At 32.8% G+C, this 19822-nt stretch overlaps 1 protein-coding gene across 1 annotated transcript; it reads left to right on the plus strand.

Annotated features, from left to right (window-relative positions):
• Positions 1 to 488: 488 nt before the first annotated feature.
• Positions 489 to 17621, plus strand: LOC112797292 (LOB domain-containing protein 30). Its single transcript, XM_025840144.3, has 2 exons — positions 489 to 1042; positions 17053 to 17621. The coding sequence occupies exons 1-2, from the start codon at positions 692 to 694 to the stop codon at positions 17467 to 17469; spliced, it is 768 nt and encodes a 255-aa protein (XP_025695929.1). The 5' UTR covers positions 489 to 691; the 3' UTR covers positions 17470 to 17621.
• Positions 17622 to 19822: the final 2201 nt, after the last annotated feature.

Raw genomic sequence — 19822 nt, forward strand, 5'->3', positions numbered from 1 at the left:
AGTAGTGGGCCCCCTTATGGGACAGGCCCATATTTCCAAGGACGCTGTCCTGCGGCCGTGTGTGCGCCGTACAGGACGCGTGTCCGGGTCGGTTGGAGGGCGTCTATCCGGGTCGGGTACTGCTTGGGTCGGGTCGGCCCAAAGCTGATTCTGGGCCGGGCCGTAACATATATATTATTTATTTTTGTATATATATAATATAACAAATTAACAATTCTGTTAGATAATCAAAAAAAATCTAATCAATAACAAGCTAACAAGCATTTTTAAACTTCACTTCATATTTATTAATTATCATTAATTAATTATTATTTAAATTTTAATTTTTAAAAAATAAATTATTCATTATTCATTATTTACCTATATTTTTCATAATACAAATGTTTGTAAGGTGGCCATGTAACTCATGTTTTCCTTCACGCAAATGACCAACTTTGGAGATTAAGGCTTTTCTCCCTCGCGTGGCTGTAAAACCACCTTCATTTTTTTTTCCATTTAAACCCCCACTCATAAATTTTCTAGCCCCACCAGCCCCATTTTCATACATATTAATACCCCTCTTCTCTTCTTCTCTTTCCTTATCAAATATTATTATGCTTGCATTAAAACCCTAGCTTTTCCCATAGAGGTATCTATATATATATAGTCATCAAAAGAAAAGAGTAGTAGTGAGGACGTTTACCGATTAGACATGAGTGCAAGCACAAGCCGTGGCGGCGGCCGCGGCGGCGGTAGCAGTGGCGCTAGTGGGAGTGGTACCAAAGGTAAGGGTAGTGGCGGTCCTTGCGGCGCTTGCAAGTTTCTGAGGAAGAAATGTGATCCGGGATGTGTCTTTGCTCCGTACTTCGATCCTGATCAAGGTGCAATCTACTTTGCATCGGTGCACAAGGTTTTTGGGGCTAGCAACGTTGGTAAGCTTCTTTCCAAAATTCCAGTTCATAAGAGGCTTGATGCTGTTATTAGTATTTGTTATGAAGCACAAGCACGAATGAGAGACCCTGTTTATGGATGTGTTGGTCAAATCTGTACCCTTCAACAACAGGTACTATTTATTTTCAAATTTTCAATTGAGATTACTCGTCATATAACATAAATTAAGATGATTACTCATCTTACTTTATTTAGCATTTATTTTACACTACAACAATTAATGAATGTAAAATAAAATAAATTATGATGAATTTTGGCTAAATTTTTTTTGTTATTAAATATTTTTTTATTTAAAATTTTCAATTGAGATTACTCATCATATAACATAAATTAAGATGATTATGTGATCCATCTGAGGTTGTGTTCTTCGTAGTTCATGCATATATATATCCATAATATTCATTGTTTGCTTCCTTTGGCTATCTTAATTCTACAATAAGCTAATTAAATAAATATTATATAAATTTCTAAAAATAAAAAATAAAAATACAAACTACCCATTAACTTTTATAATACATTTAACGCATGAACAATTTAAAAAAAATATAATTAATTTATATTTTTTATTCAAGATTCAAATTTCGAATACTTGTTAATTACTAAGACTTTTCTGAATATACATTAAATTTTAAGAATACGAAAACAAAACCAAATTTATAGTAATCTTGTAACTTCTTTCATTTTAATTTGTTTGTTAGCAAATAAATGAGAATGGATTAACAACCCCCATTTTCAGATGTTCACACCGCTTTTAGATGGTTTTCGTGCCATTTTTGCACAAATTAAGTGAAAGCACGAAAGGAGAGACTGAAATTGAATCTACTACTTTCAATTTTGTATATGTTGATGAATATATAGTAATTTGTTTAGGAAAGCCTCTAATAAACGAAGTTTAATTTATGTTTTAATTCTAAGATGAAAATTCACGTACAAATTAATATTTAAAATTATTAAATAATTTAATAAATTTGACTAAATTATCATCTAATAATTCTTAATTATTAATTTCACACGAAGATAATTATATATAAATCTTCACCTAATTCTAATACGTAAATAAAAAGATCTCTCTAATCTGTACTAGTATTCCTTCAACACAATACTTCACTACCAGAAGTGCTTTGTGTGCACCGGAAAATAAAATAGAAAAGAAAAGAGAAAAAACTGTTAAAAAATAATATTTTAATTTGTTTTTTATTTTTATTTTTTTATAAAATTTTAAAAATAAAAATGTAAATCAACCACATCTTAAAAATTACCGGTGAGTTTCTAAACATTTCAATGAAATTAAGCCACAACTCTTAATTAAATTATTAGACCGGTTAACAACAAATTTAAAAAAAAATGATCAAATGATGAATGGTCGGATGTAACATGAATTTAGTTCTTAGTTTTTGCTGGTTTTAGGGGGATATGGTCGGTTAGTTTCTAGGGCTTAATTAAACAATATTATAGTCACTGTCTTTAATTTTTTTTCTAAAGGACCAAAATATATGTATTCTGATATTTTTTTCTCTTAAAATGAACATAAAAATAAAAATGAATATCTCCTTTCATAGCTCTTAATCACACTTATTTTCTTTCAAACAAAGCTACGAAATTAACGTGTAACTCTAATTTTATTATCAGACATGTAAACATAGCTTTAGTCTCACTTAATCAATAGAATCCACCTAGTGAGTTAGAAACTTGTTGTATTTCTAAGACAATTTTTTTAATACAGTTAGAGTAATACTTTAAATTAATTAATCAGTTTCTATTTTCTAGAAAAATATAAAACTAATTTTTTTAAGAGTATATACATACATAAATCTCCAAAAATTTTTGTGTTTTGACATTTTTATCCCAAAATTTTTTTATTACGTTGAGATTTCTAAATTTTACAAAAATAAGACATATAAAAATTTTTGTCACACTTTTAAAAATTTATTTATCCAATTGAAAATAATAGGTCTGAGTTAGTGGTAGAATTTGAAACAAAATTTTGGAGGGGACAAAAATTTAACATTAAAATTTAATAATAATATTATTTATATTAAAATAAAATTTGTAAATATAATTATTCTTTAAGTTTGTTACTAATAAGATAATAATCAATAATTCTACAGATAAAAAATTTAAAATAGTTTATAATTATACTCTTTGAATCTTTAGTAACTTAAAATCTTCAATAATTGAATCAGAACTAAATTTTTCAGCAATTTCTTTTTTTATTATTTTCATTGCTGAAAATGATTGCTTGCTGTAAAACTGGAAGAGTTAATAGGAGACGAATCAATTTATCAATTAAGAGAATTGCTTGTTGAATAAAGAGACGCGAAATACGAATAAAGAAACTATTAGTGAACCTGGGTACTTTAAGTCATAATAAAGTATTTAAGCCAATTGAACTATTTTTTATTTTTTTTAAAAAATACTACTAATTTTTTTATAAAAAATTTGGGAAACCATAGTTCCCATTATCTTAACTAAACTCCGCCTCTAAAATTTCTTACTATTTGGATATATACTTTTTTAAAAAAAAAATATTAAAGATTAATTATTTTTTTATTAATAATTAGATATCTAATATTTTAAAAAATAGAGATCAAATTATTATTATTAATTAATTAATTAATTAATTAATTAATTAATCCGATATAAAAATTGTTATTGGTAAATTTGAGATATATGTATTATGTGGTTTCTGAATGAACATCAATGTGGATTGTATATTACACATGTAAATATGGCATGAATTAATGTTGTCCATACTCGAGTTGCATGAGATGGCTTAACTGTAGATCAAAATTTCTTTTTCACAAAAATTAAGTTGGGTTTATAAGATACAAAATCATCTATGTGAAAAGCTCTTACATAAAAGAAGCGCACTAAATGTTATAAATTATTCGTTTAAACTTTAAACTTTGAAAAATGATAGATTCAGGGGCGGAGCTAGAAGAAATATTAGAGGGGGGCCAAAAATATTTACACACTAAAAAAAGACTAAAATAAAATTTTAAGGGGGGGCTAAACTGAAATTTACATATAATTTACATGTAAAAAATTAAAATTAGGGGGGGCGATTGCCCCCCTTTCTATATATGTAGCTTCGCCCCTGTGATGATTCATAGTATGTATGCCTTTTTTTATAATAATTTTCTTTTGAATAAAGTTATATAATTCAAATTTATTACTTTATAAATTAACACATTTTTTCTTATGATTTTAAAAAGTTGGGATGTTCTAAGTGTGTATATAAAAAATCAGTTATTAAATTAGTTATCGGTATAAAATATATATTAAAATATGAAATAATATTAAAAATAAATTAAATAATATATGTATTTATATACAAATATTTAATATTAATTTAATAATTAATTTTTTATGTGTACATAGTATTTTGTTTGAAGATATTTAAAAAATATTTTTTTAAAATTAACTTGTGTTTATTACAACTAAAAATTTAATAAAATCTTATATATTAATAAATATTTAGATTTACTCTTAATTAAATTATTGATGAAAAATTTTATTTGCAATCAAATTTTTTATTTATGTCTATTATAATTATTTTAAATTTTAAAATTATTTTTCTAAATACATTATTATTGTTTGTATATATTTATTGAAAGTTATTTTTAATTTACTAAATATAAATACTACTATTTAAAAAAAATTATCTTTTTAAAATCAACTTTAATCAACTTCTTACAAAAAGTAAAATATTTATCAAATTAAACATAAAATTTATTATAAGTTTGATACACAGACATATCCCATAATGAGACCTTAATTAAGTGAATGAAACTGTCTAATAATAAATCATGAAGAGAGAATAATAAAAGATGTAAAGGGAAAAAAGTTTCTAAGAGTATAATATTAGTGAGTATCAAAAAGTTATTACTATACAAAATTCAAATTCATAGTTTCATTTTTTCTTTGTACAATATAATTAGGTGAAAACTCAAGTACAGTTAATTTCATATAAAGTTGATAACTAAAATTCGTTAAATAATTTAACAGATTTGACTAAATTATCATCTAACAACTCTCAGCTATTAATTCCAACTATACCTGAATTTTCATCTATAATCATATTACAATCAATTATCTAAGTCTCTTTCTTGTATAAAGATATTGGTTTACATAACCATTCTTGATTGCTATGATAGGATCTTTTTCTATGATGTATGTTGTTAAACTTGCTTATGCTACTTATGAGTATTGGTTAACAATAATAATTTCTCTCCATGAAGTGGATATCCGCGAGGATTTACCTGTCGAAAGATGAATTTGGAGAGTATTTTCTACTCATAAAAACAAAGGACGAATATCCGATTAATAAACGAGGTAGTGAAGGTAGGAGAAGAAGTATCCTCCACGTGGATATTTGTTTAATACCCATTAGTATAAAATTACTATAATATCTCCAATATATATATATATATATATATATATATACACGTCTCTGGTGGCCGTGGTTTCGGTGGCTAGTAGTGGCTATAGGTTGACCAACTAATGAGAAACTGACAGTTGGAGTGTGGTATATTGTCCTCAAGCCTTGTATTAATTTGTTAGTTATGGTAAATCTTGGTTAGTTTCTTAAGGCTAGTGGTGTAGATAAATGACTAGCCAAGGGATATGGATGTCATTTAGTGGAATAGACTGTTCGCGATTGAGGGCGTGGCCAGCAACCACCAAAAATGGGCGAGATGTGCAATGGACATTGTTAGAGAAAATCAGCGTGCGATGGAAGAAGGCCACGTGGTTTCGATGTCAAATTTTGTGGGCTTAATCACTCTAGTGGCAGCATCTCCGTTCTTCAAGGACATCAAGCACCTGAGACATATGAATGATGGAGACAGCGAAGCTTTTCATTTGAAGAGAATACCAAGCACTGCAAATCAAGATCGAGGGTGGCAGAGAGAAGCCTTGAGGACCTCGTCAGCGCAGTGGCGGTCCAAACCACCAACAGAGCCAGAAAACTCCAGTGCACACCAGAGATCAAGTAGCAGCGACAAGCAGCAATACCTTCTGTTGAGGCGGACTAGGTCAGATCCGTGCATCAATGATGGCGGGATGGAATGGGTGGATATCTTCTTGTAGCAAGTGTAGAAGAAAGGCCGGCAAGGAAGGTGGAGCAGATCTATGGTGGTTCAGTATAAGAAATGGGTTGGGATTGGGTAAGCTCTCTCAGTTCGGGTCGAAACCTGATCTGTTTCACTCAGGACTAGTTTTTAGCCTAAATCTGAACACCAAAAAGACAAGAAAAAGTTGATTATCCACATCTATATTTTCAAGTTTTTTCGTGAAAGTCAAACTGCCACGTGTTATGTTATTACAAGTTCATCACTCTTAGCCACTATAGCCATGGCTTTTCCCAAGCCATTAGAGACGACACCATATATATATATATATACAATTAAAAACCCCTAGATTTTCTTATCTGCCTCACAACCTCACCCTTGCAACCGCCCCTCCCTCGCTTTCAGTCTCTAGAATCACATATTCACCCACTCTCAATTTCACTCTTACATAATCAAAGCCTCCACTCATCAGCCTCATCTTGTCATCTCTTCAACCTCATATTCGTCGGTATTTTCCTATTTCTCCTTCTCAAGTCAACCACATTACTCTTATCGTCAATGTTGTTCTGCATCGCACCATTCATCGCCGCTTCCAGCAACATCGTCGCCTATGAATTGTCGCTGCCTGTAGATTGTCGCGTCTTGGTTGTTTCCTCCTCCATCTCATCTTCTCTGTTCATCTTTTTCTTTTTCTTTTCTATTTTCTTCTTCCAATCTTTCTTCTTATGCAAAGTTTCAATCTTTTCAGTTAATCAAGGATTTGAGATATTCTCATCTCTTTGGAAGGAAAAGAAAGAAGAATCTTTGAGAACAATGAAAATGTTCTATTTTGCATTCTTTTAGTTCTATTTTGTATTTTTGTGAATGTAATATATTTTTATTGTGTATTTAATGTTTATTTTCTTCCCAAATCTGGATCTAGAATGGATCGAAAACAAATCTGATTTAGTTATGGTGTAATCAAATAATATTTTCTCAAGCCTACGAGAGAGGATTGACACCGATAGGGAATGGTTATGGTACCTCGACTGTTAAAAATAGGTATTCACTTGCTTGACTGACAAGGAGAAGTCTGAGAGAACTTACTCGAAGTGGGTTTCTACTTGCTTGAGAAAAATCCATACGTGTAGCACTCAATCATCATTTTATCATCCAAAATGTTATCTAGTGATTTCATAAAATATGGAATGGATATGTATTGCAAGAGGGTCGGCTCATGATTCAAGCATTCCAATCTTACATGTGTAAGGCAGAAGCTTCCAAAAATGGTTTTCCAAAAATGGGTGATTAAAAGATCGAATCATTATGCGTATCTTGGTGGTCGTTACTTTTGGTGTTATTTCTTTTTGGCTGACTCATCTTCCTGTTCTATTGATCAAAAGCATCCAGCAGTGCCGCATTGTCACGTGATCCAAAAAAGGTGGTCCAAGTTGTCAACTGGGTGGCAAAAATACTGCCCAGTTGGTGGGGAGGTACCTACCTTGGGTTTCACACAACTTTCTTAATGAACGTTATGTTTACAATAGAATATGACCAACGCTTTAGAGAAATGATAGTAGTTCTTTGCGGTATGTTTCGAGATTAGAAACCTAGGAACCGCTCATCATAAAATAGGCCAAATATGCGGTGGACTGGTGGTAGTGGCTTGAAATAAAATCCGAATCATTTTGATAGAATATGAAACCTTTTTTATGACATTTTGGTTCCTGAACCAATTTTAAAAATCCTAATCCCCAAATTGACTTCTCTTTCTTCAGACCTTTTGTTTTCTTTTCTTCGTAGCTATTTTGCAGACCTTCTATTCTCTATATTCAAATGGCTAGTAGGAATAACGCAGCTGGGAGCTCAAAAAACCTGCGCTTTAATGGAAGCGATGCTCGGAGAACCACAAAAATTGAGCATGTCTTTCTTTATTTAATAGTAATTTCTACTCTAACTCCTTTACCAATTCCATGTACCCCATCTGACATTTCAGCCTCTTTTTCAACTTCATCATCAAAAGCTTTTCCTTGCCTTTCATTTTCTGCAATAAGCTTATCCAACTGTACTTCAAGCTTTTGAGGCAAGATTTTATAATCAAAATCCTCCTTAATTTTCAACATATTTTCAACTTTTATAGCTTGAAAATAAAATACACAGTAATCTGTCTGCCAAAAAAGCAAACCAAGTCAAATATCAATAATGTTTTTAGTTTCATATAACAGTAATAGTAACATATTAAGAACTTTGATAATAAGTCAATCAGAATCTATGATGAATCGATGATTGAATGAGGAATAAATGATTTCAAATTATTAGAAAGAAACAAATATTAACTAGCCATTAGATAGGATATGCAAATTAAGATAATGATAATTTTAACAACAGTAGATAAATGCATTGATAAGAATAATGGTAGAATCTAAAGTAATCAATTCATTTAAGAGAGGGTTATCTATTTATAAATAAAAAGGATATCAAGTTTAATATCTTCAACAACATTATTAAAACTACAAGTAAAATATAAATTCCTGTATTCTGGGTCCTGGAATGCAACTTAAGGGATGAATATATGCAACTATTAACTTCAGCGACTTCTTTAAGGCTCGAATATAATTTCAAGGACCACTTTGAGACTTAACTCTTAGGAGAATAGTTGCTTTAAATCATTGTTTACCTACTAGCCCATGCCTCTACTTACCTAATTGTTCTTTACATTTCACTACTTTACTTTATTGGTGTAGTTATGTATCTCTTTTTGTTCCAATCGACATCTTTGATTCTAAAACAGAGCCATGTACTATACCTTCAAAAGAAATGACTATGTTATCTCAAGGTGGTTTTATTTGCGGATGTTTGTGTAGAACAAAGTTGTTCTTCAGAGAGGGTATTAAATTGACTTATCACTAGTGTTAGAAAAAACACAAAAGCCCATCATCATAAGAGAGCATTTGGTTGTTGTCTTTGTCTCTCTGAGATATGGACACGGTGACACATGTTCTATGTTTGGTTCAATGAGACACAATTTTTAGATAGATATGGAAGGACACAAATAGAGACAAAGACACAAAACTTGTTTCCATCCAAATAGTTGAGTTACTGAGACATAATTTATGAGACACTAATATTTCACACTTTACACATTTAATTTTCAAATTTCCAAAATTTTATACTCTCATTCTCCTAAACTTATCTCCCTCCTACTAGCATCTTCCACCTCTCTCCAACTCCTTATTCTATTTTCCGTGGCTCATCATTCCTTCCTCCATCCTCCATCTTTCCTCCGCCACTATCTTCGCCTCCATAACTGTTCCTTAACACCCTGTTACCCTAAGCCTTACCTCTAGCCATAAAGCAAAGGATAGCAAAGTGTCACGACAGTTCTAAAGCTTACAATATATAATATATATTCAAGAATTTATATAACTAGAAGCTCGATGAAGGAATAACAGCTCAAAGTCGCATAAAGTGGAATTACAAAATGTGAAGCGTTCATACACAATAACTAAAATGCGTAGGCACAGATAGAACAAGATATAATATATATAAAACCTTGTAGATAACTCCAGGATACACAAGGTAGTACTTAATTTAAACAAGACATATATAAGTGTGAAATACCAAAAAGAGTTTTGAAGTTTAACTGAATACAACAGAGTTTTGAAGTTTAAAACAACTTATACAACTTATCTATCAAATCAAGCCTCTAAGGCCATAAAGTCTAAAATAAAAATGTGAGAGAAAGTACTACAACAAAATAATCAAAATATCATAATAGATCATAAGATCCTCTGCTCCGTCACAATCTCGCAACTCACCGAGGTGGGTTATGACCTGCATCTGAAAAACAACAACAACATATGGTATGAGAACCAGAGGTTCTCAATATGGTAACAGTTCCCGATATATAAGATGTAAGGTTTTGGGATACCAAAGGCAATCCTAGAACTTCACACCAATACAAATATTCAAGCTTAGAATAAATAAATAACTCAAACCATAAACAGGGTATTCTATCTTAAGGAATTTCTAACTAACATAGCACCGCTGTTCCACAGCCTTCGCCAGCCTAACCTCCTGGCGATCCCATTGCCACCTCCTACCAAGTCTCCTAAATCCCAGCAGGAAAACACAAGTAATGTAGACAAGTAAAGCACAAGTAGAGTACATGTACAACAAATAGAACAATTAGCAAGTAACATGTGATTCATTTAGGCATAATAGAAATTAAGCAAAGCACACACACAGGTAAAAGATGTATATAATGAATGCCTTTTCTATTGGCTTGTGATATCACTTGTCAGTCCATAAATGCTAACCCGACACATCCTCCTGAATGTAGCCTTCCTGTCACACCCAGAGATATAGGCTCTGCACACTCATGCAGCAGGAAAATCTGCCACACTGGAGATATAGGCTCCACACACTCATGTAGTAGGGTGTTTGCTACGCCAAAGATATAAGCTCTACACACTCATGCAGCAAGGAAGGAAACAACAAAAACTGTCTCATCATAAATCATTCCTAAGATATAGTGTTGAACACACTCTTGCAGCAGAAAAACTACCACACCATGGACATAGACCCTGCACACTCCCATATAATCCAATAATTTCATCATTCTTTTCCAAGTTCTTAACTCATCATAACCATCACTGGTTTCCAACTTCTCAAATTCATCATAAGTATTTCCATTCCTCAAAAATCTCTTCAACCATGTACTTCGCAACTCAGCATTCACCAACATGACTCATCAATAATCATCATCTAACAACATATATGTCATCACATTCAACTCATTCAACCTCCATCCAGATCATCATCAAGCATAACATTTATATACAACTAATCATACAATCACATCATTCAAACCTATCTTAAGGTCAACTAGCCTAAGGTTCACGAAACATTACATATTACATAAAGAAAACCGAAATCATACCTTGGCTGATTCCCACGCAACTCAAAACACCAAGCAAAACCACCAAGCATCACTCCAACAAACTTTAAAACTCAATCTAACATCATACAACATATCCCATCAAACCTAGGGTTTACGAAAATAACTAAACACAAGTGTTTAGTGAAATATTACCTTACTCAATGAATTTGGGATAAAATTCAACAATATTCCAATGCTAGATCATCCCTAAACAAACAAAATCACAAAACTTACTCAAAAACCAAACCTAAAAACGCAGAATTATTAGGGCTGGAAACCGGAGGTTGAGTTTGGAGTTCTTACATACAAATTTTCATTATAAATGATGGGCTCGACAAGAGTTTCGCGTGGCTGCGAACGACTCGTCAATCGGAGCTCTGTAGCTCAAGTTATGATCAAAACAAGGTTTGGGTGAATAGTAAAACCCCAAACCCTTCTCTTCTCTCTTCTCTCTCTCTCTCTCTCTCTCTCTCTCTCTCTCTCTCTCTCTCTCTTTTCTTAAAAATGAGGATGAATGCCTCTTAGTTAGGATATTTATATGTTGGACTTTGGCCCGGTCCAACCCGCTAACTATTTTTGGTCCGTTTGTCCCATTTTGGGCCAAAATATTTAAGATTAGTGCCCGATTTTCAATTCTAAATTATTTTTGTTCTTTCAAAATAATAAATTCAATTTTTTAAAATCTTATTTTTTTTAAAATACGTGGTACCGGACAGACTAGAGCCAGTACTAGTACGTATTTTTATAAAAGTTTTCCACAAAAGATATATTTTCCCACTCAGAAAAATGAATTGAATTTAATATTTACCTTTTTATTTTCAAAATATCATTTCTATATTTTCAAATATTTTTCGGGCAGTATAAAATTATTTTATTAAAACGGTTATTCTGGTTCTTACAGTTCCCTCCAAAACCGCCAGTGCCACCACCGCTGTCATGTCCTCCTCTCTTTGTCCTCCCCTTCACTCTCTACCGTCCACTGCCGCCTTTCTCCCTTTTCCTCTTCTCGTTGCCCTCTCTCCTACTCTTCCTCTTCGCCCATCATATTTCGATCACCCTCTCTTCTCGATGATTTCAAAAAGTTGAGTGTGGGGTACTACGAGCATCTGCCACTTCAGATGACGAAGGACGGCAGAGACACATTGGAGGTGGAGGTGAAGGTGTATTTCGAGTACATATGATTTGGGGAAGGACTATGGAGAAGAAGGGTTGTAACACTCTAATATTCAAATCCTTATACTTGAGTCATAAGTTAATGATAATAAGGTGGTATGACTCTCAAGGGGGATTTTTAATACATAATTTATAAGTATAAATGAAAGGAGTAAATATAAAATCGCAAATTCGTGACACTCACGCATCGACAACTAAAGATAAAGCATGAAGTTGAAAGTGATATACAGTTAAAGGCATTAAGGAGAATAAGAGAAGGACATTATATAGATATATAACATAAGTTAATAGCCACTAGTCGTGACCCGCGAAGTTTAGGTCGGCTAGGGTACAGTATAAAAGTAGTTGACAACAGTATCTCCTAATCTCTCCCAAAAGAAACATAAAAAGTCTCTATAGGCAAGTTCAAAAGAGTTCAATACATAATATAGGCTTTTTAAAATAAAGGTGGGGAGATTCTAAGCAAAATATAAAGTATAGAATATAAAGATCTTCGCCGTCTCTCAGATGAACCAACTCACTTCTGAGCACCTGAACTTGTATCTGAAAAACAAGAGATATATATACGGAATGAGAACCCCCGACCCATGGGTTCCCAGTACGGTAAAAGTGCCAAATAAATACAATGCATTGTAATAAAAACTCACTAAGCATCCTAAACTTTCTTTCACCAATTTTCATCCTATGTTCTCGCTAATCCATAAATAGGCAACTGTCATAAGGGAATGCTAAATCTAATTCATCTTTCTCATGCTTCCTAACTTTTTAACTCTCCAACAAACCAGAATCAGAATCATAAACAAAATCATCACTAGTTATCCAGTCTCAGCAATTCTATATCAATACTTCATATCCTCACTTGGAGCAAGTGAAATCACTTCACTGCGTCCACCCAGGGAGCTCAAATTATCTCATTTTCTACCTGGAGCAGTGAAATCACTCCACTGTGTCTACCCAAGGAACTCAAATTACCTCATTCAATAATAATCAGTATAAATTAATCATATCATTACTCCGTCTCAACAAGAACAGCCCTCAGCGTCAATCGATACCAGTATGAGGAACCTCTCAGTTGTACAAACACAAGCAATACAGACAAGTAATACACAATAAAGTACAAGTAGAACAAGTAGCACATAATCAGGTAGCATAGCATATATGATATAGCAATAAACAAATAGGCAAACCCAAACAATTCAAACATATGCAAATGATGTATGCTTACCCTATGACTGATGATATCATCTGTCAGTTATATAGCCAACCCGACACGTCTTGGTAGCTAACCATGGACAAAAACACCCATGAGGAGAAGGTGGGCTTCAGCTACAACCCCTTTGCTACTACCCGTTAAACATAGAGCCAGTGAAATAACCACTACTGCGACTACTACCCAGGCGGGTGTTTAAAAGCTCAACCTGGAGCGAGTGAAATTACCACTACTGTCGCTACTACCCAGTCGTCACAATCTGTGACCTGGAGCAAGTGGGACGAACCACAACCCTTGCTATTGCCCAGGATCTCAAAACATACATTCATTCAGTTTAAAATCAATCATCATTGTTATCAAATCTCAAACATTAACCAGGAGCAAGAGGAACGAACCACAACCCTTGCTACTACCCAGGTATCACAAATACACATTCATTCATTATCACTCTTCATTATTACCAATTTTCAAATAATGACCCGGAGCAAGCGGGATGAACCATGATCTTTGCTACTACCCAGGTATCACAGACATACATTCATTCAAATCTCCATAATTAAACTCATTTATCATAATTCTCCTTCCCCATCTCATATTCAGAGCAAATGGACAACGCCACTGCCTACTACCCGGGGTCACACGTTACATTCATTTTCAAACCATCATTTCTGCACTTCCTCAATCACGATTCATTACTCCAAGTCTTTCTTCATCAACAAGTTATCACATTTCCTAGCTTTTTCTCATTACTAGGCATACTATAAAAATTTAAGACTTAAAGGATGAAAATGGAGGCTTAGAAGTCTGAGATTCGGCTTTAAAAACTCAAAAATTAATTTTTGCTGAAAACATGGTCACGCGTGCGCGTCGCCTACGCCCACGCTTGGGAAGTAGAGAGGTAGCGTGACGCGTGCGCGTCAATTACGCGTATGCGTGGATGCGTTTTGTGCTCCTCACACAAAACCGGCACGCTACCATCACAACTCTCTGGAATTTATACCATGCACCTGCATCAATACAGTGATGCATACGCGTCGGCCAGGTGCACGCGTGAGAGAGTAAAAATCGTGAGTGACGCGTGCGCGTCGGAGTACGTTTTACCAAAAATTTTACGAAGTTTAAAAAGCTGCAAGATTACATTTTCAAACCCCAAACTTCTGACGGGCAAAACTTTTTCGTTTCAAATCATTTTCTACCCGTTCTTAGAACGACATAAACATCTCGGATCCAATTTTATTTCTAAATAAGTTTGATACAAATCGGGAATTTGGAGACCAAGTTATGTTCTGTCAAAGTAGACCGAAATCACAACTTTCATAAAAACCAACAAAAACTAAATTTTCAACACAAACCAATTTCAAACCTTTTCAAAACCAACCAAAACTTACCAAAATCAACCTCAAGCCTCCTCAACTCATATTTTTAACATTCTCATTAAATTCACATTCCACCAATCCACCATTTTTACCATCTCAATCAAATAACTCAATTTTAAACAAAATACCATATCATATCTTTCATTCCACATCCCAAGTTCCAACAATACCAATTCCATCAACCCCTAATACATATAAATCTATATCATCGTATACAACTCACATACATTATCAACAAAGACATTAATTCCTCCCTCAAAACCAATAACCACATAGTCCATACAATCCATTGTAACCAAATAACAACAATCACGATTCCATTCAATCTCATATGACGTCACACAATACACACATCACTTACCTTCCTTACCTCTTTCTGGCATCCGGCCCAAGATTCACGGCCTTCGGCCCCAAATTCACAATTTAAATGTATATTTCACAAACTAATATTTATTATCCAATTCATCAAATTTTCAACACACCAAACATACAAATTCACACAATTCTCAACCCAATCATTAATTTACGTTACATATCAACTATACATATCAACTATACATATTAGTACCAACTATTTACACAATCCAAACTTAATGCTAGGGGCATCTAGCCTAGGAATTCTCATCACACCACACGGTACTTAAATGAAACTTAAACTGTACCTCTTGTAGCCAAAATAATTGAGCTTCTTCTTAGAAGTCTCCACCAACTCTTCGCTCCAAGCATCACCAAGGCCCCACAAGCAATATCAATCTTCCAATTGTGCACCAAAATCAACCAATACTCTAACATAACCAATTTCACACTTACAATCAACCTAGGGTTCATGAAAATGATAAAGCATAAGGTTGGAGAATTTTTTACCTTATCCCACTGAAGTTTGTGATGAATATCACCCATGGCTCATACTAGAGCACTCCTAAACAACCAAAATCACAAGATTTCCTCAAAATCCAAATTAAATTCGAATTTAAAGAGAAAAATAAAATTTGGGTAGAGGACAGTGGAATACTCACCACAAAACTTAGATAGAATTGTAGAGGATGAGAAGAGCGATGTGTAGCCGTAAACGGCTCGTCAATCGGAGTTTCGGAGAGAAAGTTATGGTGATTTGAAGTTTGGAAAGCTAGGTTTTCTTTCTCTCTTCTCTCTATCCGCCCCCTCTCTCATTCTCTAGGGTAAATGAGCTGAAATACTCAACTAATATTTATATATGTTGTGTCTTGGGTCCACTTAGGCCTGGTTTACTTGTTTTAGTCTGTTTACCCAATTTTGAGCCAAAACCTTTAAGATTAGAGTTTTAAATCGTATTTTAAATATTTCTAGCTTCCCAAATTATAATTTCTCATTTTCTAACCTTATTTACTTATAATTAATTTATTCAGCTGCAGTACCAGATAGATCTCAGCCGGTATTGTCGGTCAAATTTTCAGTGCGCATTTTTATTCAGAAAACTATGTTTTCCGACTCAGAAAAATTTACTGAGTCCACATATCATATTTAAATTATCAAATTCTGATCGCTAAATTTTCTAATCACATTCGCTCCTATTTAATTTATTATTTAATTAATTACGGTTTGAGTGGATTTTACAAGAGTGAGGTGGCACTGAAAGAGATCTCTATCTGTTTCCATTATTTTCTTTAATAAAAAATAAAAATTATTGAATTGATTTTTGAAAGAGATCTTGTTGGTAATAATAATTTGAGTTGATGTTTAATTATTTATTTATCTTTTGATTGGATAATTTATTTTTGATTATGAATGATGGAGGAGAAAAATAGGTGGTGGTAGATGAAAAGTTTGAGTGATGATAGTAAAAATAGAAGATGAGGATATTATAAATTTTTTAAGATTTTGTGTGTTTTATGTATTTGTTTTGCCAAACATAAAATATGTATATATATTTTGTATTTATGTTTTCTTAATTTATATATCAATGTCTATGTTTTAGTGTATATACTAATTAAACAGAGTCTATGGGTAGTATATGCAAATTTAAAATCAACATGATAGACAGTTAGAAACAACCTACCATAATAGTATTCGATTGATCATGATGGAATTTATAATAGGATAAATCGAAAATAAGTAGCTATTTAGGTATTACCGAGATAAATTTTGAGAGAAATAAATAGTATAAATAAAAGATTATATAATTATAATAAGAAAATAGTAAAATCGTGATGAATTTTTTGTTTATTAGGAATTTTTTTTTTGCTTAATGTAAAGAGAATTCAGAATTGTGTTCTTAATTAGTCATACTGTTTCTCCTATGACTAATTTTCATATAAACATCATTAAACACTTAGTCAACAATGTAATATTTTTCATTTGTGACATTTTCTGATCTCTTTTTCTTTTATGTAGGTGTTGGCTTTACAAGCCGAACTCTCATTCTTACAAAATCATCTTGCTACAATGGAGATACGACAACCGCCACCAATTTTTCCAACGCAAGGAGTGCCGACATCACCTATTTTCTCAGTTGCAGACTTACCAACGGTTGTGGGTGTTGCCCCCACCACCTTATCAATGCCGGCCACTTTTGATCCACCTTCCCACTTTGATCCAGCAACTTGGGCTATGTATCAACGGGCCATGATGGACCCACGGCAATACATGGCTGTTTCAAGCCCAATAGGCCCAACTGCTAGTGGTGATGTTGATATCCAAACAGTTGCATGTGAGCTCATCAATAGGCACGTGCCTCTGCAAGCACCACCTCAGACTTCTGGTTCCAATGCTACATCGACGTCAGCTTCATCACTTACTTCTTCTAAGTGATCAAAAACATATTTACATCTTTGAACTTTAAGCAACTTATCTTTAGTTTTCATCTCGTTAATCATAGATAGTTATGGAGGAATGTTTGAGTTTTCTTAGGTGGATGTTTCGTTGAGAAAATAAAATCATAATTACTGTATCGATAGTATATCATTATCCTTAGCCCTTCCTTCTTTAGTTTTTTTCTGTAAAAACACTGGGCAGTGAACTTATTAGTTATTAATACATATGTGAAATATTTTTAAGGTGTAAAATTTTAATTTTCTTTTAAGTGGAAACTCAAATAAAAATGCTTTGAATTGTTTTAAGTGAAGATACAAATTTAATATTCACAAATATTATATTATTAATTTATCCAAAAAATAATTTGTTTATCTTATAAAAACGATTACCGACTTTTTTTCCAATACTAATATTTAAATTTGTTAATAGGGTAAATAGGTTGTTAAAGATCAAAGGACAATATGCTGAGAATAAGAGAGAAGTGGCATGATTTCGAGGAAGCACAGTTAGTCTCATAATCACGTGTTTATCCACAGTTAATCACGGTCAGTTACTCGGAATTAAAAACACTGCTAAGAGAGGTAAATATCAAAGATAATTTTAGGTCTATGAGTGAGAAAGAGGGACAAGTTGCTTGAAAAACAAGCAAGAGGATTCGGAATCTCTAGGACGTATTGGTGGAATACTAGTCAGAAGTTCGCTTTGGATTAATTTTTACCACGTGATAAAATTATAAGTGGCTGAGATTTATTCTTAAAGGAGTAAATTAATAATGAATGGCTAATATTATTCTTAAAGTTTTTGGGGCGTTAAATTTTTTTCGGTGTGCACAAAATCGTCACTAAAAGTAAATTCCAGCTTAAATAGCCACTAGTGAGAAATAATGGACACATAAGGAGTGAGTATTTATTTTTACTAGTCAAATTTGACTTAGAGTGAGTAATTACCTTCATAAAGTCAATTTTGACCTATTAATTACTATTTTCTTATTTATTTTTTTTACCATTAGGCCTACTTCACTACTCCTTAATAGGCTGTGATCACGGATTTTGTCGAATAAATTACAAAATAGCTAGAAAAATCAGTTTATCAAAAATTGGATCCTTACACTTGTGGTTATCTCTGGTTCTTTCACTATTCATCACCGTATGCATAACATTATCAAACATATTCTTCTCGATATGCATCACATTAAGACAATGACAGACAAGAATATCCTTTCAATAAGGTAAGTCCCATAATATGCTCTTTTTAGTCTAATTATGTTCGTTTTCATACTCCCAAAATTGTAACAGACCTTCTATCTCGACTATCTTGGCATAATTACTAACCCTAGATTACACTTCTTCTCCAATCATTTTGACAAGAGGCTCCTCATATTCCTCAGTATTTTTCCTAAATGCAGTTTGATTGTGTCTATAAAGGACAATTCTCATGCAAAAATCTCCTGTGACAATCGAACTAATATTTTTTTCCATCATATTTCAACTAGAAAGGCTTCATATCTTCCATACAAACAGAACAAAATAACTTTCTTTGGGTCTCCCATCTAAACAACATTCCTTAAGAAGAAAAATTATTAATTGTCCACATCAAGGTGTCTTTAAGTGTGAAATTGACCTCTTAGATATATCATAAGTTAAAACACTACAAGATTAAAATTGGTTCAATTCATTGATAAGATGGTGGATGTATACATATATATTTTGGCCTCTGAATTGTCTAGACTAGGAATGACACAAGTTAGAAAGAGGTAGGAATCTTTCATTTACATTTCAGGAGGAAGATTGTAAAGGATAACAATGACAAACCAGCATAAATAAATAATACTAAAGTGGATGTTGGGTGTAAAACCTTCAAAACATAGACCAAGTCTCATATTCCTAGGTTTGGTTACAAAGTTAGAATTTTTTTATTAAAATAAAGCCATGCTTCTCTATGAGAAGGGTGCATCATGATATCGTTATTTTTATAGTTGTTAAGGTACCATCTCACATGAGGTGCAAAACTCATTGAAACCTAGAATATTTAGAACCTTGGTATAAGGGATAAATAATGCATTCTCTTATATTGGGCATTCTTGATACATTTGTTTGGGTTAAATCTATGTGAGTTAAAAAATTTATAGTTACGCAATCCCTTCTCATCACAAATCATGAAATCGTTTATGCAACAATCTATCTTAACCACTCTTAACTTCAATTGAGATAAAATTTTCTTGGCTTCATAGTAGTTTGTGAGAATATCACTAGGATCGTTAGTGGCTTCTCTAACTAATATCACCATTAGTTCAAAAGACTACCGTGAATGATTAATTTCAAATTCAATTCCTATTATTCTTGTAACAATT

This window comes from Arachis hypogaea, chromosome 4 (assembly GCF_003086295.3).
Source record: "Arachis hypogaea cultivar Tifrunner chromosome 4, arahy.Tifrunner.gnm2.J5K5, whole genome shotgun sequence".
In the NCBI taxonomy this organism is placed as follows: Eukaryota; Viridiplantae; Streptophyta; class Magnoliopsida; order Fabales; family Fabaceae; genus Arachis; species Arachis hypogaea.